This window comes from Macaca nemestrina, chromosome 15 (genome assembly GCF_043159975.1).
Source record: "Macaca nemestrina isolate mMacNem1 chromosome 15, mMacNem.hap1, whole genome shotgun sequence".
Lineage (NCBI taxonomy): Eukaryota > Metazoa > Chordata > Mammalia > Primates > Cercopithecidae > Macaca > Macaca nemestrina.
Window position 1 is genome coordinate 36,657,748 of NC_092139.1, and position 23,755 is coordinate 36,681,502.

Genomic DNA, 23,755 nt, shown 5'->3' on the forward strand with positions numbered 1-23,755 from the left:
GCAAAGAACAGAGGGAGGCTGTGTAAAGCAGAAGGAATAACATGTTCAAAGGCCTGAGGATGGATGGATGAAAGAAAGCGTGGAAGGACAACCAGTGGCTGAAATTGAGTGAGCAAGGAAAGAGTGCAAGAGGTAGGGCAAGTAGGGGCTGGATCAAGGGGGTTGTTAGAGTCCAGGATAAAGAGACTAGATTTCGTTCTAAGGCATGAGAAACTGTTGGAGGGTTTTACCTAAGATTGGTATACACCCTAAGTTGCTTTCCTAGAGATCCCTCTGCTTTGCTTTGGGACTACACTGGTGGCAATAAAAAAAAAATGCAAAAAAAAAAAAAAGGCAGATTTGAAGTTTTAGATATAACTCTAAAATATAATACTTGCAGCTGTGCTAGATATAGAAGATAAGTGTGAGGAAGAAATCAAGGGGGTTTCCACATTTCTTTCTTGAGCAACAGGGTGAATTAGAGTACTAGCTACTGAATGGTGAGGGAAAGGTTTTAAACACAGAAAGCTTGTGTTGCCTATGAAATTTGAAGTGGAGGTGGAAAATAGGCAGTCGAGAATCTGGAACTCAGAAAAGAGGTCTGACCAAACAAAGCAACTGTGGGAATTGCTAGCATGGCATTTGTATTTATAGTCATCTCTCTGATCAGATTAACTAGATAGAGAGAAAAGTACCAGGGACAGAGCCCTGAGGAATTCCCACATTTAGAGATCTGGTGTTGGAAGAGGAACAGATAGTGAGGGAAACTGAGATGGAGCAGACAAGAGATAGAAGGAAAATCAGAGGAGTGCTTCATTGTGGAAAGCTAAGAGAGGAAAGTGCTTCAGAGAGGAAGGAGTGATCAGCCAGTCCAAATGCTCATTTTAAGATGAGAGCCACATACCACAGTATGTTTGAAACTTACCATTAACAAAGAAGCATTGTGTAATATCTTCCGTCTCTCTAAAAACAAACAAAAAAAAACCCATCTGTCCACCTCATATCTCCCTTCCACTGTATCCCTTAATGTTAAAAGTCCCCCCGAAAGGACCCGGTGTCTCACTTTGTCCTTTTTCTATCTTTATTTCACTCCATTTAGGCTTTCTCACCCATATTCAACTGAAGACACTCTTGGAAAGGTCACCAGTAGCCACCGTCTTGTCAAATCTGGTTTCACTTCTCTGTCTCATCCTTCTTAAGTCTGTAGGCAATATTTGATTGAATTGATTGCTCCCTCCTTGAAAATCTCTGCTCTTGGCTTCTATGACACTGCATTCTTAGATTAACCTCTCACCTCATGGCTGTTGCTTATGGGTCAGTTTAGCTTTTAAGAGAATGTAAATCCAGTTATATATCTCCTCTGTTCAAAGCCCTCCAATGGCATAGTGTTTCTCATCACACTCAGAATTAAATCCACAATCATTGCAATGGACTCCCAAGTCCTAAGTCTGCTGGCTTTTGCCCACCTCTCTGGCATCTTATATTGAACTGGCCTTTGTGCTATTTCTTGAACCTGCCAAACTCCTAAGAGCTACTATGCTTGCTGTTCCCTATGTCTAGAAAACTCTTCATCCAGATCTTTGCATGGTTCTCTTCACGTTATTTAGAGCTCTGCTCATATATTACTTCCTCAGAGAGGCCTTCCCAGACCACTCATCACTGCTCCCCAACCTGTCACTTTCTCTCTCCCCACCCTGCTTTTTATTCCTCATAGCACTTGTCTCTGTCTAAAATTAAGTATTGACTTGTTTATAAACAGTGTCCTCCTTCCTCCCCACAGAATGTAAGCTTTCTATCACTTGTCTGCTTGAACACTTCTCTGCTCCTAGTTTCTCAAACAATGGCATGAAATTGCTGGCCACAAATATTTGAATGAATGCTGCTAAAAGGTTGAATCAGATGAGGATGGGAATGTTCCTGTTGGATTTGGCAATATGACATTTGTTGGTATTCTGGCTGAGCAGTTTAAACAGAGCACTGAGGGTGGGAGTCAGAGCAAATAGATTAAGGAGAACCTGGAGGTAAGGAGTTAGACAAGACGAATTAGACAGCTGTGTGGAAAGTCAGCTGAGAAGAGAGACGCAAGCAAGGCTGGTGGTGGCTGGAGGAGGGTAAATGAGGTCAAGAAGACAAGTCTTTGAGGTGACAGCAGTGGATGTAATCCAGAGCACACATGACAGGATGGGAGGGACTTGTCTTCCCTTTTAGCAGGTAGGAAAATGGTGAAGATAGTTACCAAGCCACTCTGATGGTATAGTTCATGGAGTGAGGTGGGGGGTGAGAGTGGAGGCGGATGAGTCAGTGCCTGGCCAGCTGCATGAGAAGCAAGGCTAGGTATTGGGTGAAAGGGAGCCAGGCCCTGTGAAATGAGGTGGGATTGCCATGTCTTCAAGCCAGATGTTGCCATGGTTGGGGTCCTGGCAAAAGGTGACTGAGGGAGCAGCGTGTGGAAAGAGGAAAAAAAAAAGCACCCAGCAGTTTTGTTACATGGTGGCTGAAGATCTAATAATGTCTCCTTGTTTTGTTTTATTTTTATTTGGCTGGTCTTGAATTCCTGGCCTCAAGCAATCCTTCCACCTCAGCCTCCCAAAGTCTGGGATAGGCATGAGCTGCCACACCCAGCTGTCCTTGTTTGTTTGTTTTGAGACACCGTCTTGCTCTGTTGCCCAGGCTGGAGTGCAGTGTCACAGTCCCAGCTCACTGTAACCTCCATCTCCTGGGCTCAAGTGATCCTCCTACCTCAGCCTCCTAAGTAGCTGGGACTATAGGTACACATCACCACACCAGCTATTTTTTTTAAATTTTTAGTAGAGATGGAGTTTTACCCTGTTGTCCAGGCTGGTCTCGAATACCTTGGCTCAAGCAATCCACCTGCTTTGTCCTCCTAAAATGCTAGGATTATAGGCGTGAGCCATTGTACCCTACCTGTCTCCTTGTTTTAATTAGGAACAATATTCTCTGCGCCAGGAAACCATTTGGGTTTATGATAGGAAAACCGTCTTTTTGCCTTCCTCTCCCATCTTCCTCTAGATGGAGCCCATTGAGGCTGAGAGAGTGTACAGTGTTGGCCCTGCATACCTAGCTTGCCATCAGAATTGGATGTGTTCATGCCTCCAGATAGTCCAATACTTTTTACGTGCTAAGTACTGTTTTAGGCTCAAAGGATATAGCAGTGAGTAAAACAAACTGTCTGCCTTTAAAGAGCTTTTATTCTAGTGCAGGGAGACAGAGTAAATAAATGTATGATAGTCAGAGATGGGGTGAGCATGTCATCCTGGGCCCCATGCTCTCTCCCCACCTCACCTCAATAGCCCTGGCATGGCAGTGGGAGGTGCATACTCACACTCTTCTCTGTTTCCATTTCCTGGCATCTGCAGGACTGAATGAGCTCTTCCTCTTCAGGGTGTTCCCTTGAATGGCTGACTTAAACCCTCCATTGCACGACACAGTAATGACTTGTTCTGTTCTCTTGATTTCAGATGAGACACCAATTATTGCGGTGATGGTGGCCCTGTCCTCTCTGCTAGTGATCGTGTTTATTATCATAGTTTTGTACATGTTAAGGTGAGCCTACTAACACTTCATGTTCTCTTAGATTCTGTTTCAATACCCCAGTGTCCCAATGAACCCACACAGTCCAGTAGACAGTAGGATATACACAATGAATAGGATGGAGGGGGAATGGCACATGATGGTGCTAAAATTGAAGTTCTACTTAGAAATGATTTAAAAGCTCTCTATAGTCTTCCTTAAGTCCTAAACCCTCCCTCTTTCTTCCATCTGTCCAAGCCCAGTCCCCCAACTCCAGTGCAAGCTAAAACCCAGAATGGTAGTTTGGAGGTTGAAGTAAGAAACCACAGTTTGTTATTAGGGACAGGTGTTACAGGATCTTTAGGTCTAGCCCTGTTGAAGGAACCCCTAAAAGGGTCCCAGTAAGATTACATGCTCAACAAAAGCCTACTTTATTTCTAGTTGGGGTTTTGTCCCCAAACCCTTCTGGGACCCCTGGCCCTGGCATGCTGAGCTGAGCCATGTGAGTTGTGAGTTACAGGATCCCTCTTTCTAACCTTCTTTCAGGATCCTCTAGACATTACCACTCAAGCAGAAGCAAGGAAGGGGAATCCAAGGGAGAGAAGAGGGTGGTGCATTTATTCTCTTCCTGCTAAAGCTACTGCCCTGACTAATTGGGTTTAGCCCTGCCTTATCTTTGACCTAACCTATTCTGTGCTCCCTCTGTTCTTCTGCAGGGATAAAGAGAGGGGAATCGTGTGCCCCCTATAATTTGTCATATGTCTCCATCATTCTGCAGGAGACTTGTGGCCAAAACTGTGTCCACCCAGTCCAAAGCTCTGGGCTTCTCCCTGGGTCTCCCAGGCTACACTGAGGAAATACCAATATTTTTGTTTGATATATATTGTCTGTCTCCCCCAACTGTATTCTATCCACTCACTCTCTCTCCACCTGGTGTGGCTGTGCTCTCCAGTGAGCCACATGAGCCTGAATATACTGTTGGGGTTCCCTGGTTGGGTTCCAGTGTGCCGAGGGTAAACAGGAGTATCCCGAGGTACTTGGTCGCCCCAGCATGCTGCTGCTCAGAGTATGCATGACCTGTCTCTAAAAAAGCCCGATTATTTTTAAAGGAGATTTAGAAAGGCTGAATTGATGAGCAGGAATACAGAGCTGTGATTTGCCTCTCCCGCCTCTGTGCTTCATTCTTCACTGTGATCATTTTCTCATTAGGTTTAAGAAATACAAGCAAGCTGGGAGCCATTCCAATTCTTTCCGCTTATCCAACGGCCGCACTGAGGATGTGGGTAAGGCATTCCTTAATGTCCTGGGGAACCTTCACAAGGAAGGAAATCAAGAAATTAGGAGTTTCTCCATCCTTTTAAAAGAATAAGACGATAAAAAGAGGAAAAAAGAAGATTTTTGAAGAGAACAGTCCTACTTTTTACAGGCCTGGTCCATGAGGTAGAACCCCCAGTTTAGCCTCCAGAAAAGGGGCTAGGTCCTCAAGGCACCTGACTGACCTTCTCCCTTGTGTACTGCAGAGCCCCAGAGTGTGCCACTTCTGGCCAGATCCCCAAGCACCAACAGGAAGTACCCACCCCTGCCCGTGGACAAGCTGGAAGAGGAAATTAACCGGAGAATGGCAGACGACAATAAGCTCTTCAGGGAGGAATTCAACGTGAGTATTTTGTTGAGACTGGTGTATCAGCAGGGAAGAAGACAGACCTAAGGTCAGACCTTTCAGACCTTTTGAGTCATGAAGTAAAAAATGGGCTTTTAATGTTTAAGAGGTGAGAAATGTTTTACCAAGTTTATCTGACTCCCTGTATGATCATCGATTGGAAATGAAGTAAGATTTGCCTCACCTCCTAATCTACCCATCCATTCATTCATCATCACATCTCTTACTTCTTTTGTTTAATAAATACGTAGCAAGCATCTAATATGTGTCAGGTAGTATTCTAGTTGCCAGTGATATGATGAGGAGCAGAAACAGGTCCAGTCCCTACTCTCAATTAACTCACTGTCCAGGAGGGAAACCCCACAAACAAGAACAAAACTAAGTTCAAGCAGCAGTGCAGCACGTGAAGGACTGGTGCGTATTTGTAGGCATCCATATTAAGAGGTTGCCTTTTTGAGTCTAGAGCAGGGGTGTCAGTGTTTAAAGTAGACAGTAGGATAGGTCAGTGTGGGAAATGGGAACCATGGGAGACTACAGAGCACAGTTCTCATCTTGAGTATTTAGATTAGTATTTATAATTCCCACAAGGAAGCAGAATACGTTTGTAAACTACCAGTTGGTGATCCTAGCCTACCAGTTCTGATCCTAGATCAGAAGAGCTTCTGGCTGGCACGGTGACTCAACGCCTGTAGTCCCAGCACTTTGGGAGGCCGAGGTGGGCGGATCACGAGGTCGAGAGATCGAGACCATCCTGGCCAACTTGGTGAAACCCTGTCTCTACTAAAAATACAAAAATTAGCTGGGCATGGTGGCATGCACCTGTAGTCCCAGCTACTCAGGAGGCTGAGGCAGGAGAATCGCTTGAACCCGGGAGGCGGAAGTTGCAGTGAGCCAAGGTCGCACCACTGCACTCTGGCCTGGCGACACAGCAAGACTCCGTCTCAGAAAAACAAAAGAAGAGCTTCCTCGAATAAATGATATTTTAATTGATACCTAATCATAGGCAAGGGTGGCGGGGAAAGGGCAGTGGGGAACCTTCTGGGCACTGGAAATAGCAGGAGCAAATTGTCAGGAGTGAGTGTGCTGAGGGAGGGCACATCCAGAACACAACAGGGCTGTGTGCGGCTGAAGAGCCGAGCTTCAAAGGAGGATAAGAGGTGAAACTGTGAAAGATGGCTGGCCAGACCACAGACCTTGCAGATAGTCATGAGAGAAGTGGCAAGCCATAGAGCAGCCAGATTTACATCTTGAAAAAATGACTCAGCCGGGCACAGTGGCTCACATCTGTAATCCTTAGCACTTTGGGAGGCCAAGGCGGGCGAATCACAAGGTCAGGAGATCAAGACCATCCTGGCTAACACGGTGAAACCCCATTTCTACTAAAAATACAAAAAATTAACTGGGCGTGGTGGCGGGTGCCTGTAGTCCTAGCTACTCAGGAGGCTGAGGCAGGAGAATGGCGTGAACTCGGGAGGCGAAGCTTGCAGTGAGCTGAGATCGTGCCACTATACTCCAGCCTGGGCGACAGAGTGAGACTTTGTCTCAAAAAAAAAAAAAAAAAAATTTGACTCTGGCTTCTGTAAGGAGAATAGCCCATGGGCAGACCAGAATAGTTGCGGGGAATACAGTTAGGGGTTACAGGTGTTAATATCAGAAGTGCTAATAGATTGACCTAAAGTGGTCATGACTAGGAAGTGGGAGATGGATTTAAGGACACAGAGGAGCAGTTCCAGAGTTGGTAAATACATCAGCTGGGACATTGCTAAACCGTCAGTTTCCTTCATACCTTTCCACTAAGCCATGTGTCAGCTTTGCCTTATAGGCTGACTCTTTTTTTATCAGTGGGAAAAATTTTCCCAAAAGCTTCTGGAGACTTCTCTTGTCACATGTTCCTTCTTAAACCTGTCATAAGCAAGGGAGAAAATAAGATTACTGTGGCTGACTGAGACTAGTCTAGATTGTTCCTGGGTCAAGGCCAGGCACACTGGCTCACATCTATAATCCCAACACTTTGAGAGACTGAGGCAGGCAGATTGCCTTGAGCACAGGAGTTTGAAACCAGCCTGGGCAACATGGTGAAACCCCATCTCTACAACAATGACAACAACAAAAATACAAAAATTAGCTGAGCATAGTGGCACACGCCTACAGTCTTAGCTACATGGGAGATGAGGTGGGAGTATCTCTTGAGCCCAGGGGGTGGAGGTTGCAGTTAGTCAGATTCACTCCACTGCACCCCAGCCTGGACAACAGAGCCAGACCCTGTCTCAAAAAAAAAATTTTTTTTAGATACTCATGTGGGATATGGATGGATAACCTCACAGAATAGGAGGTCTGGTAAAGGAGGAATGGTTATTGGGTCAACAAGTCACTATTCATATCTGCTCCACAATAGAAGGGCTTAAGGGGAGTGGTGGGTGATGTCAGATTTGCATTTTGAGAAAGTCACTGACTACAATATAGAGAATAGATAAAAGGGAGAGGCAAGAGTTGAAGTGGGAGACCATTTACCAAGCAAGAGTTAACAGAATAGCTTGGACCTTTTTGGGGGGCTATTGGAAAAATAGCACCATTTAATGTTCATTATTGATTGATAAGATTTACCACATCCTGCCGGGCACAGTAGCTCATACCTGTAATCCCAGCACTTTGGGAGGCCAAGGCGGGCAGATCACCTAAAGCCAGGAGTTCAAGACCAGCCTGGCTAACATGGCGCAATCCCATCTCTACTAAAAAGACAAAAATTAGCCAGGCGTGGTGGCACGCACCTGTAATCCCAGCTGCTTGGAAGGCTGAGGCAGGAGAATTGCTTGAACCCAGGAGGCGGAGGTTGCAGTGAGCACCATTGCACACCAGCCTGGGTGACAAGAGTGAAACTCCATCTCAAAAAAAAAAAAAAAAAAAAAATTACTACATCTCACAAGACAGCCCTCCAGCCTCAGTACCATAGCTGGATCTGTGCTAGGCATTATACTGTTTTGTAATCTATAATACCACCTGCCTCTGGGTGATGAGGTATGTGATCCCATTACTATACTTTTTTCTGTCAAATTAGTTCTTTTCTTTTTCCATAACATTAAATTTACGTAAGCATGAAACAAATTATTTGTTTGGAGGTAGTATTCCCTGAGACCCCATGATAAGGTATTTCAGTAAATCCCTGGATGGTGATGGTATTCCTGGAGGCATGATAGGTAAATTCAGATAGATATTGTGGTGAGAGCCATTTGCTGTGCTACCATGGCAACTGTGTTCACGAGCTCATTGGGCCAGCACTAGGATAGTGAGGGAAAGGCCTGACCTTCATCACCTGGGTTTCTAGCAATGAGTGCCATCTGGTGAGCATTCACATGGAACATAAATATTTCCTTTCTTGTTCTAGTTATTTACTACCCAGCGATTGGTTTAGATCCTGACCTCCAGTGAGATAAGTAGTGTGATAATTTGCTTGAAGTTCACTTCATTAGGAGGATTTCGTTTTTATACACATTGAAAGCCATCACTTAAGTAATATACCCCATAGCAGTCTACTTCCAGCATGGGCCAGCATGTCTCACCAAGCAATTTATATACCAGGCCAGACTTTTTCTTCTTCAGTTAACTGTTGATGTCAATAGGAAGTCAGTAGTATCTATTGCAGCAGTGGTTTGTGTGGTAGGCATTTTATAGCAATCACTTCCAGCTGATAATGGGATTCTGCTGGGCATGTTCAAATCTATGGCTGATTGGATCACATAATACCTAGTTTATGAGACCGGCCCGGTGGCTCACGCCTGTAATCCCTTTAATTTGGGAGGCTGAGGTCAGAAGTTCAAGACCAGCCTGGCCAACATGGTGAAACCCCTGTCTCTACTAAAAATACAAAAATTAGCCAGGCGTGGTGGCAAACGCCTGTAATCGCAGCTACTTGGGAGGTTGGGGCAGGAGAATCACTTGAACCCAGGAGACAGAGGTTGCAGTGAGCTGAGACCACGCCATTGCACTCTAGCCTGAGTGACAAGAGCAAAACTCTGCCTCAAAAAAAAAAAAACCTAGTTTATGATGGGGAGTTCAAGTCATTTGGATACCTGTATCTGTGATCAGGCTTATAGTTTCTACCTTAGAGCCCAGTACTAGGCTAGGAGCATGGTCTTGCCAATAGGATCATGGTCTTATTTCCGTATTTTAGGGTTTTTCATTATGATTCTTCTGTTTACCTTACTACAAACACTTTAGAACTCCATACAGTCTACCAGAGCTTATTTCTCTGTGGCCTGGATCAGCAGGAGTACCTTCTCTTTTCAGATCACTCAATAAATTGGTCAGAGGCTGGGCACAGTGGCTCATGCCTTTAATCCTAGCACTTTGGGAGATGAGGCAGGCAGGTCACTTTGAGTCCAGGAGCTCAAGACCAGCCTGGGCAACATGGCAAAAGCCTGCCTCTTCAAAAAATTAGCTGGGCGTGGTGGTGTGCATCCATAGTTCCAGCTATCTGGGAGGCTGAGGTGGGAGTATTGCTTGAGCCTAGGAGTTTGAGGCTGCAGTGAGCTGTGATTGCACCACTGCACTGCAGCCTGTGTGACAGAGCGAGACCTTGTCTCTAGGTAGGTAGGTAGGTAGGTGGGTAGATTGATTAGATGGATTAGATGGATTAAATTGAGAGATCAGAGTTGAATGCAAGCATAACGTATTTGCTGTCTCCAAAACTTAAAATGGCCCAGCAAGCATTGCTCCTCTTCGTTAGCAGGAGAGGGGTGATGGGGCAAGGGGCAGCAAGTTGTCCTTTATGTTGGAGGAGATACCCTGACGTGCTGCAGGCCTTTTACCTTCAGAAAATTTGGCTGAGGTGGCAGGCCACTGTATTTTTCTGTCTAACATATACATCTAAGATACATAACTTCCCGCTCTTCCATGTCTCACATTGAAGTCGTTAGCATAGTTGTCAAGGTAATGTTGTGAAACAGACGAAATCTCAGTGAACCAGATCACAAGACAGAAAGGTCAAGATGATTTATCACTGAGGCTGCTCTTGCCATGAGCAAGAAAAACTGCTTCAAGTAGTCCACACAACTTAAAAAGAACATACACTTACCCCTAGCGGTAGTATAGGTACCAGGAGTTATATGTTAATCTGCAGGAAGTAGAGTACGTCTGGAAAAGTAACTGCAAATCTGAAAAGTCTTCTGTAGCACTTAAGGTCCTGCGGTTTACATGGAGACTTTGCCTTTTGGTAAAGACATCACTGCTCTGGGAGCCTACATTTGCTCTTTCTGTGATAGTTCTTATCCAGTGGGCTAGGGAATCTGTGTGTCTTTGGGCATCACCTAATGGCCAATGTTATTGAAAATCAAGGTGGCAGAGAGGGAGATCTAGCCAACTTCACGGAGCCAGGAGCAACTAGTTTCTTTCCCTCCCTTTTGGAGGCCCTGACAGACAGACAGATAGATAAGATAGATTAGATAGGTAATAGGTCCTAATGTGAAGCCACCTCGGGCCAAAACTCCTTCCATCACCTGGCCTGCAAAGGCTCCGTTCTAATCAGCATATCTTAGCAATGTTCTGAGTTCCTAGGAATTAGTTACCTCAAGGCCAGAACCTAGCAGACCCCAAAAGATGCATTTCCCTTTGCCTAGTAAAGTTACCATGGTAAATATCTGCAGATTATTAGGAAAGGATGAGGAGGGAGGTTTATAATATATGTGTGTTAATACAGTGTGGCCGGGTTCCTCCTTACAGATGCCTGTCCTCCCTGTTATTGAAGGGTTCTGGGTCTGAAATGACCCAGGCCTACGAGTTGGATGAGGGGGCCCTCTCTCTAGCATGGTAGTTTAGTAGGCTGCCTAAACTGACCTGGAAAGTTACTTTCCATTTCCATTACCCGGAGCTTCACAATGAATTATTCACAGCCATAAATCATGGTCTCCAACAGTCTTTCTAGCCCACGTAGATCAAGAATCCCATTTAGAAGCAGTCCCTTCCACTAGCATCTCACTCTGCTGAGGACAGCCAGGAAAGTACTTCTGAAAGATTCCAGTGCTTTCTTCACCAGTGTACAGCCTCAGCAAGGCATGTGTTATGGATCCCATCAAGGGCATACTGAAGGTGTCAGTAGAAAGCTGAGCCTTTAGAGTCCATATGCCACTCTGGTCTCCTCTACTTTGTGCCAAGGATTTTCTGGCTTTTCATTATCACCTCACTAAATCTAGCATTCAGTCCAGGTTTCCACTGGCCAGCCTAGCTCAACATTAAAACCATGGCGTTACCTGAGCTGTTACACTACCTGCAGAAGTTCTTTTGACCATACCATAATCAGAAATTTGGTTTTATCCAGGCCGGGCACAATGGCTCATGCCTTAATCCCAGAACTTTGAAAGGCCGAGGCAGGCAGATCACTTGAGGTCAGGAGTTTGAGACCATCCTGACCAACATGCTGAAACCCTGTCTCTACTAAAAATACAAAAATTAGCCTGGCATGGTGGCGAGTGCCAGTAATCCCAGCTACTCGGGAGGCTGAGGCAGGAGAATGGCGTGAATCCGGGAGGTGGAGGTTGCAGTGAGCCAAGATTGCACCATTGCTCTCCAGCCTGGGGGACAGAATGAGACTCCATCTCAAAAAAGAAAAGAAATTTGGCTTTAACCGAAAGTCATACTCTTCCCTTCTTTGTTATAACGTCTCCAAAATCTATATCAACAATTGTTCCTATCATTTTTAATGATCCAGCTCAATGAATTCCTATAGTTTCTTCTGGGTATTTGTTAGCTCTTTATTTTTTTTTTTCCTCCTGTAGAGACGGGAGTCTTGCTGTATTGCCCAGGCTGGTCTTGAACTCCTGATCTCAAACAATCCTCCCGCCTTGGTCTCCCAAAGTGCTGGGATTACAGGCATGAGCTACTGTGCCTGGCCAGCATTTTACTTTTCTGCTTATTTATGTATTTTACCCTCAGGTCATGTTATGGTTGCATTCTGGTAATGTGTGAGCAATGCAGGCTGGGTTGTGGGGCAGTTTTCTTCATGACAGCAAGATGCAGTAGAGAGCATAATAGAGATTTTTTGAAATTAGCTTTCTTCAGGTCCTTTTATAGTCATTTCTGTTGTCTCACTTAAAGCCTTATCTTTCTCATGAGCAACCCAGGAAAGATGTAAATTCTGTGGCATTAAAATTCAGCAACTAGCAAAATGTGGAAATCTTAACATTTCATTTAGCAAAATACATGCATAGTAATGTAAAGGCCTTGAGTCTTGGGTTTTCATTTCGAGGTGAGCATTTGATATTGGAGCTGGGATGTTTCTTGTTTTGTTCTCTAATATTGTCAAAAGTAATCCTACTCCTTGGTTTCAACATTTCCCCTCTCCTTTTAGTTGGGACACCCCTACTCCTTCACCACCAGCTTGAACACATCACAGGTAATTGCAGGCAATAACTAAAATAGTAGTTCTGCAGCTGTGAACTATGAGCAGCTTGCTCTTTCCCATCCTGGCAATTGGTTGACAGTTTCTTTCCTTCCGTCTGAACCCAGTAACATCACCCACATTTCCCCCAGCAGTCTCTCAACTACAACCCCACTCTGATAGTAATTGCTAAATCAGTTAAGCTCCCTAGTTAAAAGCAAGAGAAGTCAACTCAACTAAATTAAGCAAAAAACAAACAGAACTGTTGATTTGGGAAGACACTGGCAGAGCTGGCAGAATCAGAAGATAAGTTGGAGTACCAAGCCTCAGGTAGAGCCCGACCCTACTTTGGTGGCTTTGGGGCCCTTCTAGGAAAGCCCCTGCTTCTTCCTAGTTTTTAGAATCCTGGGAGAGAATCTGATTGGCCCAGTATGAGTCAGGTATGACTGTGCTTGGATCAGTCAGCCCTGGGAGGGAAGAGGAGAAGTAGCACATAGGGCAAACAAACCAATTTGTGTCTACTGTCATAGAATAATATTTTTAATAACCATCAGATGGGGAAGGCCTTTTTAAGCTACTTACAGTAAGATTTAGATGCCAGAATGGAAAAGTTTGAAAGATAGTAAATATATTAAAATTTGAAACATCTTTGTGACAAATGATGCCATAAAAAAGTGGCCAACTGGGAGAATCTGTTTGCCATAGGTAGACAAAGAATGCTCCAGAATATACAAACCTGTGAGTAAAAGGTAAACAATCCAGTCAAGAAATTGGCAATTTACAGAAGAAATACAAATGGTCTGTAAAGATATGAAAAGAAGATCTACTATATCTGGTAATCAGGGAAATACTCATTAAAGCTAACCATTATTTTGGACCTATCAGATTTGAAAATGTAAAAAGATTTATATCAATTGTGGACAAAAGTATGGGGCTGCAGAGACTTACACACAGGTGAGGGAGTTCAAATTGGTATTGCATTGGAGGGATGATTTTGGCAGTACCAGTCAGTATCTTAATGTTTGAGTTGTCTGACCAAGCTTCTGAGATTCTTAAAAACCCTTATTGTACAAATATATATTTGTACGAGGATGTTTATGACAGCATTATTTATGATAGCAAAGAAGATAAAGCAAGTATCTGTCAAATAGAATGGCCAGATGATTTCTTATATCCATTATGATATTCTATACTATCATTAAAATAAATGTGTTCACATAGATCTCTAAGTCATATTGTTATGTGAGAAAACGTGGGATAATTTCGTTTTTGTTTTCGAAAATATGTATATCTGTGTGTGTTTGGGTATGTTAATGCTTTTTTTTTTTTTTTAAGTCTGAAAGACTACAAATTGTCAACAGTGGCTGCCTACAAAGAGGCTGGAAGAGAGGAGAGACATAATAGGGAACTTTGTTTTCTACTAAATTATTTGACTTAAAACAAGCATATTCTTTTTATAATATTTTTAAAGCAGATTTTTTAAAATATGGGAAATAAATATAATGGACTTAGTTTGCTTCGATGGATATATAACATCTAGAATAAAGAAGTTGCTATGCCTAGTTTGAACTGTGTCAAGGGTCTTGTGGTCAGGTCGCTGTAAAAAGGGATATCACCAAATGGGATGTTGTTCTGGAGAGAAACTCGACCATGGGGGTGAAAACTAAAGGAACAACACACATAGGACATGACAGCTGTTTTCAGATATGTGACAGGCTAAAAGGAGACTGTAGCACTTCTGTGAATGCCCACCTGCTTAGAAGTTCTAGGCTGTGGCTTTCATCCTAATTACAAGCTGGAGCTTTTTTATTCACCAGCATTTGTCTTTCTAGGAATCTTTGAATTTATTTAAAAGAAATACTTTGAAAAACCACTCAGAAGCCCCCATTTTCAGGGAAAATTGAGATCCTTAAGGCATTATCAAGGTTTAAAAAGAAACAAAAAGATAAAATTGGGTTAGCTCCTGGGTGGGTGCAGTTGTTCATGCCTGTAATCTCCTAGCACTTTGGGAAGCCAATGCGAGAAGATTGATTGAGGCCAGGAGTTTAAGACCAGCCTAGGCAATGTAGCAAGACCTTATCTCTACAAAAACATTTTTTTAATTAGCCAGGCATGATGGCACATGCCTATAGTTCTAGCTGCTCAGGGGGCTGAGGTGGGAGAATCATTTGAGCCCAACACTTGCAGCCCAGAGTTTGGAGGCTACAGTGTGAGCTATAGTGCTCACTCTATAGATCTACAGGAGCTACAGTGAGCTACAGTGATCACAGCACTGCACTCCAGCCTCCTGGCTACCAGAGTGAGACTCTGTCTCAAAAGATTAAAAAAAAAAAAAAAAAAAGCGTAGCTCCTGAGAGGAATGGGATATGGGATAGGAGAGAAAGAAAAGAGGGAAAGAGGTGAAGCCAGTGAAATAGTCAGAATCTGTGCAATGTGAGATGTGACCTTCCTCAGGACCCCACATCTCTTAGATTGCCAGATGAAGAAGGCATGTGTGTGTCATCTAGTGATGGGACGGAGTGTGGCATCTGAGTTAAGATGGGTGAAATCGCCTCTACATTGATGAGTTGTCCCAAAATAAGTGAATCAGAGCCAAAGTCCTGTAGGAATTAGCAGGAACTGTGACAAGGGCTTTGGAATTCCACTGTCCAGAGAGTTGGGAGGTTGGGCTTTGCAAGGGGCAGAGAAGATGCCAGCTGACATCTGGGTTTTACATTGCTTACTATAAGGGAAATGCAGAAGAAATTGTGTATCTGGGTATTGGGTTGTTTTAAACAGAACTGTTCCAAGACCTACCTTGGAAGGTAGTAAATTTCCTGTCACTGCAGTGTTCAGGCACTGGTGACTGTTGAGTGAGAGTATTAAAAAGAGATTCAAACTTAAAAATGAATGAGATTCAGACCTGTACTGGAGATCTAGGCAAGAAAAGAAAGGTATAAGGATTGCAAAGGAAGGGACAAAATATAAATTTTTCACAGACCAAATATTGTCTTCAGAAAAACCCACAGATTCATCATATTATAGAATTAATAAGTTATTTTTGCAAGGTTGCTAGATACAGAAGCAGCATAAAAATTTAATGCATTTCTATACATAGGCCACAAACAAAAAACCTGATAATACCTTTTAAAGGTGCCAATTACAATAGCATCCAAATGTAAAGTACCCAGGAATGGGTTTAACAATTTAGAGAAAATTGTTAAAATGTTTGAAGACATTAAAGGAAAATAGCTTAAATTAGTGAAGAGATAGGATCAATGGATTAGGAGGCTAAACTTTGTAAAGACGTCAATTCTCCCCCAATATATATAGATTCAATGCAATTCCAATAAAAATCCCAACAGGTTTTTTGTGGAACTTGACAAGCTGATTCTAAAATTTATATGGAGGAGAAAAGATTCAAGAATAGCCAAGACATTCCTGAAGAAGAAGAACAAGGTGAGGAGACCTGCCTTACCAGATATAAAGAGATTATAAAATTTTAGTAATTAAGACAGTTCTGTATTGGCACTGGGATAGACAGATCGACCAATGGAATGAAATAAAGAGCCCAGAAGCAGATCCATGTGTAAGTGGAAACCTATTTATGACAGAAATGCTCTTGCAGTTTGGGTGGGGAAAAGATGGTCTTCACAATAAGTAGTGCCTGGGACCATTGGTAACCCTGTGGGAATAAATGAAATTGAATGCTTGTCACATACCAAACACAAAAACCAATTCCAGTTGCTATAAACACTGAAATTTAAAGGACAAAAATGATAAAATGTAGAGATCATAATGTAGTAAAATATACTTCTGATCTCACAATAGGAAAGCATTTTTTAAGACTTGAAGTGTATAAAAGGGAAGATTGATGAATTTACATGAAAATGCAAAACCTCTGGTCATAAATAGATACCATAAAGAAAATGAAAGGGAAGGCCACAACCTTGGTAAAAGATAACACAGGTAACTGATAAAGGAAAAGTATCCAGAATATATAAAGAACTCCTACAAATTGTTAAGAAAATAAGTAGGCTGGGAGCAGTGGTTCATGCCTGTAATCCCAGCGCTTTGGAAGGCTGAGGTAGGTGGATCACAAGGTCAGGAGTTCGAGACCAGCCCGGCCAACATGGTGAAACCCTGTCTTTACAAAAAATACAAAAAAAAATTAGCCAGGTGTGGTGGCCGGCACCTGTAATCACAGCTACTGGGGAGGCTGAGGAAGGAGAATTGCTTGAACACAAGGAGGCAGAGGCTGCAGTGAGCCGAGATCACACCACTGCACTCCAGCCTTGGTGACAGAAAAGACTCCATTTGGAAAATAATAATAATCCAGTAGGACAACGGGGAAAACACTTAACTAGGTACTTCACGGAAGAGGAAACTGTTTTGACCGGTATGCAGTGGAAAGATGATGAACCTCATTAATAATCAGAGAAATGTAAATCAGAACTACATTTAATACAAAGTCTGACAGTAGCAAATGTTGATAAGGATACAGAACTGGAACATGTACATTGCTGGTGGGAGTATAAATTAGTACAACTACTTTGAAAAACAATTTGGCTTTATCTGGTAAGGTTAAAGATTCCTATACCTGAAATTCTTGCACATATGCACAAGAAAGATATGCTCCTTTCTTAAAGCTCTTGCCTTGTCTCAAAGCAGGACCATTAACTGTAAACAACCCAAATATTCATCAGTAGTAGAATGGATAAGTAAATTTTGACATGGTCTCAAATGGAGCACTACAAAGTAGCAGAAGTAAGCAAACATCCAGGATTAATCTTAGGAACGTAATGTTGAGCCAAAAAAAAAGCAACCACCACTTAATCATGATTCCATTTTCCTCAAAAACTAGACTAGCAATAATAATATATTGTTTTGGATGCAAAAAATGCGAGATACAAATAAAGTGATGTAATGATAAATATAAAAGTTCAGATTTACCAGTGAGAGGGAAAGGAAGAGGATATAAGAAGAGGAGCCCGAAGAGAACTTCTAAGTTAAATTATGTGATGGATACTTTTTAAAAAATAAATAACAAGTTTGAAAAAAAATTTTTTTTAACTGACATGTCTTTAAAAAAAGGCTAATGAGTACTTAGCCATGGTTCCAGTTAAGGCTTGAGCAAGAGATGAAACGATCTTCGATGCCACCTAGTGTTTCTAGAGAGTTTAACATTTTATAGGCTTCTGCTCTAGCTGCTCCTTCCTAGCTCTGCGAGCTAAGTGTTTCAGAGTAGAAACCAAAAGGAGTAGGATTCACCTTGTTTTCATCTCTGACGTAGGCTCATCATTCCGAACCTTTGCATCTAGCTCTGTGTTCTCCAGGGCAAGCCCTTTCTTCTCTCTTGTTAAACAGTAGCTCCTGTTTCTTCCTGACTCTTTTTAGGAGACTTAGTCCACCTGAGACCTAGTTTTTCTTTATCATGACTGGAGGAGCTAGGGATGCTGATAGGGCTGGGAGATGTAGTCTTTGTTACTCCTGATATTTTTGTATTGAAGACTGTTTTCAAGAGTCTTGCTGTCCCTACTTCTGTTCTACATTTTAGAGAAGAGATGTGCAGGAATAGTAGTTCCTCTGGATTAGCCATCAGGGCTTAAAAAACTGACATCTCATCCTGCCCTGTACTTGGGTGGAAACCTATGGAAATCTATGTGAAGAAAGAGAATGCAAACTGTGGGTGAATTGGGAAATTCTGATCTAAAATAATGGTCTCTACTGCATGTGTAAGAGTCCAGCCCAGGAAACTCTTTTCTTCCATTTATGTATTCATAGCATAGGGTCAGGGGTAATTGCCTCTGTTAGTAAAATAACATGCAGAACCTCCAGCGTTTTAATTCTGAAAGGAAATCTCTTGAGTAGGTAAGGGCAGATGGATTATGAGGTCCCAATTTTCCTGTCTTTGGGTCTTTTACTTTAATTTATCCTATCACTGTCATGCTGGTTTCCAGTAAATATATTTGCTCCTTTCTTAAAGCTCTTGCTTCCCAGCCTGGGCAACATAGCAAGATCCACCTCTACAAAAATAAAAACTAAAAAATTAGCCAGGCATGGTGGTGCTATGCCTGTAGTCCCAGTTACTCAGGAGGCTGAGGTAGTAGGATACCACCAGCCCGAGAGTTCAAGGCTGCAGTGAGCTATGATGGTGCCACTGCACTCCAGCCTGGGCGACACAGTGAGACCCTGTCTCCAAAAAAAAATCAAAAAAACTCTTGCTTCTATCTGACAAAAATTGGTTCCCTTTGGGCTGGCATTTCCTTTATTCAATCTTTTTATTATTATTATTATCATCATCATCAAAGATAGAAACCTTCATTATTCATTTCTGCCTCTTGCTCTTCCCAGTCCACTTTGCCTTCATTCCATCTCCGAATGTAGTAAATTTTTTTTTTTTTTTTTTTTGCAATGGAGTTTTGCTCTTTCTGCCCAGGCTGGAGTGCAATGGCGCAGTCTTGGCTCACTGCAACCTCCACCTCCCAGGTTCAAGCGATTATCCTACCTCAGCCTCCCAAGTAGCTGGGATTACAGGCGTGAGCCACCGCACCTGGCCCAAATGTAGTAATTCTAATTCCAGAATATGTCTCAAATGCATCCATTTCCATGTATCATCATTTTTCCATGCTTCAGTTCTTCTCTGTAGTCCATTTTTGCATGTAATAACAAGTAATTCTTTAACATGGAAAATGGATCACACTTTAAAAACCTTCAATGATTTCCTCATGCACTTAGCATAAAATTTGAACTCCCTATTAAGGACCTACCTGGAAATGGATGATCTGACTGCCAGGCTCATCTCTTCCTACTTCCTCCTGCCATCCCCACCAGCCTCACCTTGTGCGTGACACCTGCACTGATTTTCAGTTCCTCATACAACCAAGCCTTCTCCCACCTCCGGGTTACCACAGATGCTGTTCTCTGTGCTTGGAATACTATTTTCTACACTCATCCTTCCTCAGAGAGACCCACCTGTAATCCAAATTTGGCGCTTGATACTTCATCTCTAGTAGCAGTCTGTTTTTGATTGCATTCATGGTGGTGTATAATTATATATGTATTTGTTTTATTTGTTTAATGTCTGCTTTTCACCCACAAGTTTATATTGTCCTTGAGGGCAAGAACTGCACTTATATTTCATTCCCCACTCTTTGCTCTGTACGTAGTCCAGTGCCTGGTAGGTACAAAATATATATTTGTTGAAAGAATGAATGAAAAGTAATGCATGAATTGTTCCTCTACTGCTGAATACTATGGTTGTTCTCAGTTTTGGGTCATTCTAAATAATGATGAAGTAAATAATTAGGACATAAAGATTTTTATTTCCTTAGGGTATGTTCTCAGAAATGAAATTGCTGGGTCAAAAAGTATTTTCAAAAAGTTTTCTTAAGGCTCATAAAATGTATTTCCAAGTCACTTGCTCGGAATTAGGGTTGGAATTTTAAACTGCCTCCCTTTTTGCTTTCTTACTTGTTTTTATAGTGTCAGAGTCTCACTGTATGTGTCACTCAGGCTGGACTGCAGTGGTGTGATCATGGCCTTGAACTCCTGGGCTGAAGTGTTCCTCCCAGTAGTTAGGACTACAGCCTCCTGAGTAGTTGGGACTACAGGCATGCACCACCATACCTGGCTAATTTTTTTTTTTTTAATGTAGAGATGAGATCTTGCTGTGTTGCCCAGGCTGGTCTCAAACTTCTGGCCTCAAGTAGTCTTCCCACCTCTACCTCCCAAAGTGCTGGGATTACAGGTGTGAGCTACCACGCCCAGCTCCTTTTTTCATCCTTAATTTTATATATGAAACATACAAGAGGAGAACAGATCAAATAATAAAATTTAGCTTCCCACTCTCATAAAACTCATTTATTTGAATACTTATTCTTTGCCACACGTGAGATTATCTCTTTGTGTGGCAGATATTGTTGTTCCAATTTTATGTATTTATTTATTATTTATTTTTGAGACGGAGTCTCGCTCTGTTGCCTAGACTGGAGTGCAATGGTGTGATCTCGGCTCACTGCAACCTCCACCTCCCGGATTCAAGCGATTTCCTGCCTCAGCCTCCTGAGTAGCTGGGGTACAGGTGTGCACCACCATGCCCAGCTAATTGTTGTCTTTTTAGTAGAGACAGGGTTTCTCCTTGTTAGCCAGGCTGGTCTTGAACTCCTGACCTCAGGTGATCCACCCTCCTCAGCCTCCCAAAGTGCTGGGATTACAGGCATTAGCCACTTCACCCAGCCCCAATTTTACAGATGAGGAAACTGGACCTAGAAAACAGATGTGCTCAAGTTCATAGAAACCCAGACTATCTCATGTCAAATCATTGTGATAACCTCCCTGCACTAACTAATTTACATTTGCTCCAAAACTGCTGCAAATTTAATGTCACCTCACCCAAATATTCTGCTTCTTAACTGCTGCATCCATATGAATGCCCTCCCACTCACCCACCAGTCCTTGCTTCCTTGCCACATGATGCTAGAGGCTGGGGTACCATGCCCCCTTAGATCCCTAGAAAGATATTAAATCAGCTGGCCATCCAGAACCCTCCTGTATGGTTCACTCTGAGATGCATGTCATCTTTGTGTGGTGGTAATTAACATGAGGATAAATGGCCCATTCCTTCAGTTATGTCCCCATTCCCATTTACAAGGGTAGGCCATTTTGGCCTAACATCATAACGACAGGCTCCTAACCACATAGTAATCATGTAAAGAGCATGCTATACTTACATAACAGAAAGGGCATTCTGCCCCCCGAGGATTCTTGTGTTGTTGAACTCTAAGGAGCTTATGGCTGTTTAGGGGGAGAGGTGCATTCTCTATGTTAGGCTGCATAACCTGGGCCCATGTTTTTCCCCCCAGGAAAAAGGTAGAACGTGCTTCTGGGTCAGGGTTTGGTGCAGCAGTTTGCATGTTTGATGTTTATCCCTGCTAATAATTCCTCTAATTTCTCTTAACCTTTCAGGCTCTCCCTGCATGTCCTATCCAGGCCACCTGTGAGGCTGCTTCCAAGGAGGAAAACAAGGAAAAAAATCGATATGTAAACATCTTGCCTTGTGAGTGCCTTTAGTGTTTCTTGGGATGTAACCTGAAATTACATCTCTAGAGGGATTTTCTGAAGATGGAAAGAATCTTCCAGTTGGGCACAGCAGGGTGGATAACAAGAGTGGGTTCATGGCAGGACTCAGTCACTCATACCTGTAATCCCAGAACTTTGGAAGGCCAAGGTGGGAGAATCACTTGAGCCCAGGAGTTTGAAACTAGCCTGGACAATATAGTGAGACCTCATCTCTACAAAAACCTTAAAAAATTAGCCAGGCATGGTGTCGTGTGTCTGTCATTCCAGCTACTCAGGAGGCTAAGGTAGGAGGATCGCTTGAGCCCAGGGAGGCGGAGGTTGCAGTGACTCAAGATCGTGTCACTGCACTCTAGCCTGGGTGACAGGGCAAGACCCTGTCTCAAAAAAATAAAGTAAAATAAATAAAATAAGTAATAATAAATTAATTAATTAAAATAAATAAATAGAGTAGGTGGAAGACTTTGGTCTGAAAGAGCCTTTATGGATCCCACATACTCAGAGTCGGTTAGGATGATCCAGGAGGATTTTTGTGTCAGGCCTCAAGTTTCTAGGAGGTTCTGGAGAGCCAGCTTCACTAGGATCAGGCAGGAAGCAGCGGGTGATGGTGGTGGTAGAGATGGTTTTTTGTGGTATTCTTTGAAAGAAATTCTAGGCCGGGCGCGGTGGCTCAAGCCTGTAATCCCAGCACTTTGGGAGGCCGAGACGGGCGGATCACGAGTTCAGGAGATCGAGACCATCCTGGCTAACACGGTGAAACCCCATCTCTACTAAAATACAAAAAAAATTAGCCGGGCGAGGTGGTGGGCACCTGTACTCCCAGCTACTCGGGAGGCTGAGGCAGGAGAATGGCGTGAACCCAGGAGGCGGGGCTTGCAGTGAGCTGAGATCCGGCCACTGCACTCCAGCCTGGGCAACAGAGCCAGACTCCGTCTCAAAAAAAAAAAAAAAGAAAAAAGAAAAATTCTAATGCAGAGTTCTCTGTATAAACCTTTCCCAGAGTTAGCCATTGCTAATCAGTTGATCCATAAGTCAACAGACATTTTTCTAGGCCTTTGGTATCCAGAATGAGATATGCATAATTTAATGAAATATGAGAGGAAGATGTTTGAACCTCACTTGATTTTTATATTTGCTTTTCAAAAAAAAAAGTTTCCTAATCCTCAGAACCTGTGAATGTTTTATTTTTTTACTTTTTATAGAGATGGTCTTGCTGTGTTGCCTTGGCTGGTCTGAAACTCCTGGCCTCAAACAGTCCTCCTGCTTCAGTCTCCCAAAGCGTTGGGATTACAAGCATGAGCCAGTGAGCCCAGCCAGTATATTTGCTTTTTAAAAATTCATCCGGCCGGGTGTGGTGACTCATGCCTGTAATCCCAGCACTTTGAGAGGCCGAGACAGGCGGATCACAAGATCAGGAGATCGAGACCATCCTGGCTAACACGGTGAAACCCCGTCTCTACTAAAAAATACCAAAAACTAGCCGGGCGAGGTGGCGGGTGCCTGTAGTCCCAGCTACTCAGGAGGCTGAGGCAGGAGAATGGCGTGAATCCGGGAGGCGGAGCTTGGAGTGAACTGAGATCCGGCCACTGCACTCCAGCCTGGGCGACAGCGAGACTCCGTCTCAAAAAAAAAATAAAATAATAAAATAAAAATAAAAATTCATCCTTTTAAATTTTTTATTTCATTTATTTTTTTAGAGACAGGGCCACCCAAGCTGGGGTGCAATGATGTGTCGTAGATACGTATCCTCGAATTCCTGGGCTCAAGTAATCCTCCAGCCACAGCCTGCTGAGTAACTAGAACTACAGGTTCATGCCACCATGCCTGGCTAATTTTTTTTTTTAGACACGGTCTTGCTGTGTTGCCCAGCCTGGTCTCAAACTCTTGGTGTCAAGCAATCCTCCCACTTTTGACCTCTCGAAGAATGGGGATTACATGCATGAGCCACGACACCCAGACCCTAAAAATTTTATATTTCAGGGTACATAATACATTAGCATATGTGCATAATTTGTCAATAAATGAGCATATATTAGAGATGCCTGTTTACATTTTTATAAGTGAAGTATGGAACCAAAAAATTAGGACCACTACACTATGCATTTACAGATACTTTTGTCTTTTTCTTTTTTCTTTCTCACTCTGTCACCCAGGCTGGA

General features: G+C 43.0%; 1 protein-coding gene across 11 annotated transcripts in view; it reads left to right on the forward strand.

Moving 5' to 3' along the window:
• The window catches only part of LOC105481608 (protein tyrosine phosphatase receptor type A), a 162,500-nt gene that overhangs the window by 109,787 nt on the left and 28,958 nt on the right, over positions 1–23,755 (forward strand). For 10 of the 11 annotated variants that reach the window (XR_011613481.1, XR_987047.2, XM_011741318.3 and 7 more), the window contains 4 exons: positions 3,459–3,543; positions 4,720–4,793; positions 5,031–5,167; positions 21,486–21,576. Coding sequence is in view for 9 of the 11 variants with exons in the window: in XM_011741318.3 (XP_011739620.2) it covers positions 3,459–3,543; positions 4,720–4,793; positions 5,031–5,167; positions 21,486–21,576 (387 nt within the window). In the remaining 2 variants the exon portion in view is untranslated. Of the gene's footprint in view, positions 1–3,458; positions 3,544–4,719; positions 4,794–5,030; positions 5,168–15,883; positions 15,978–21,485; positions 21,577–23,755 lie in introns of those variants that run through there. The other variant, XM_024792795.2, reaches the window with a different exon arrangement.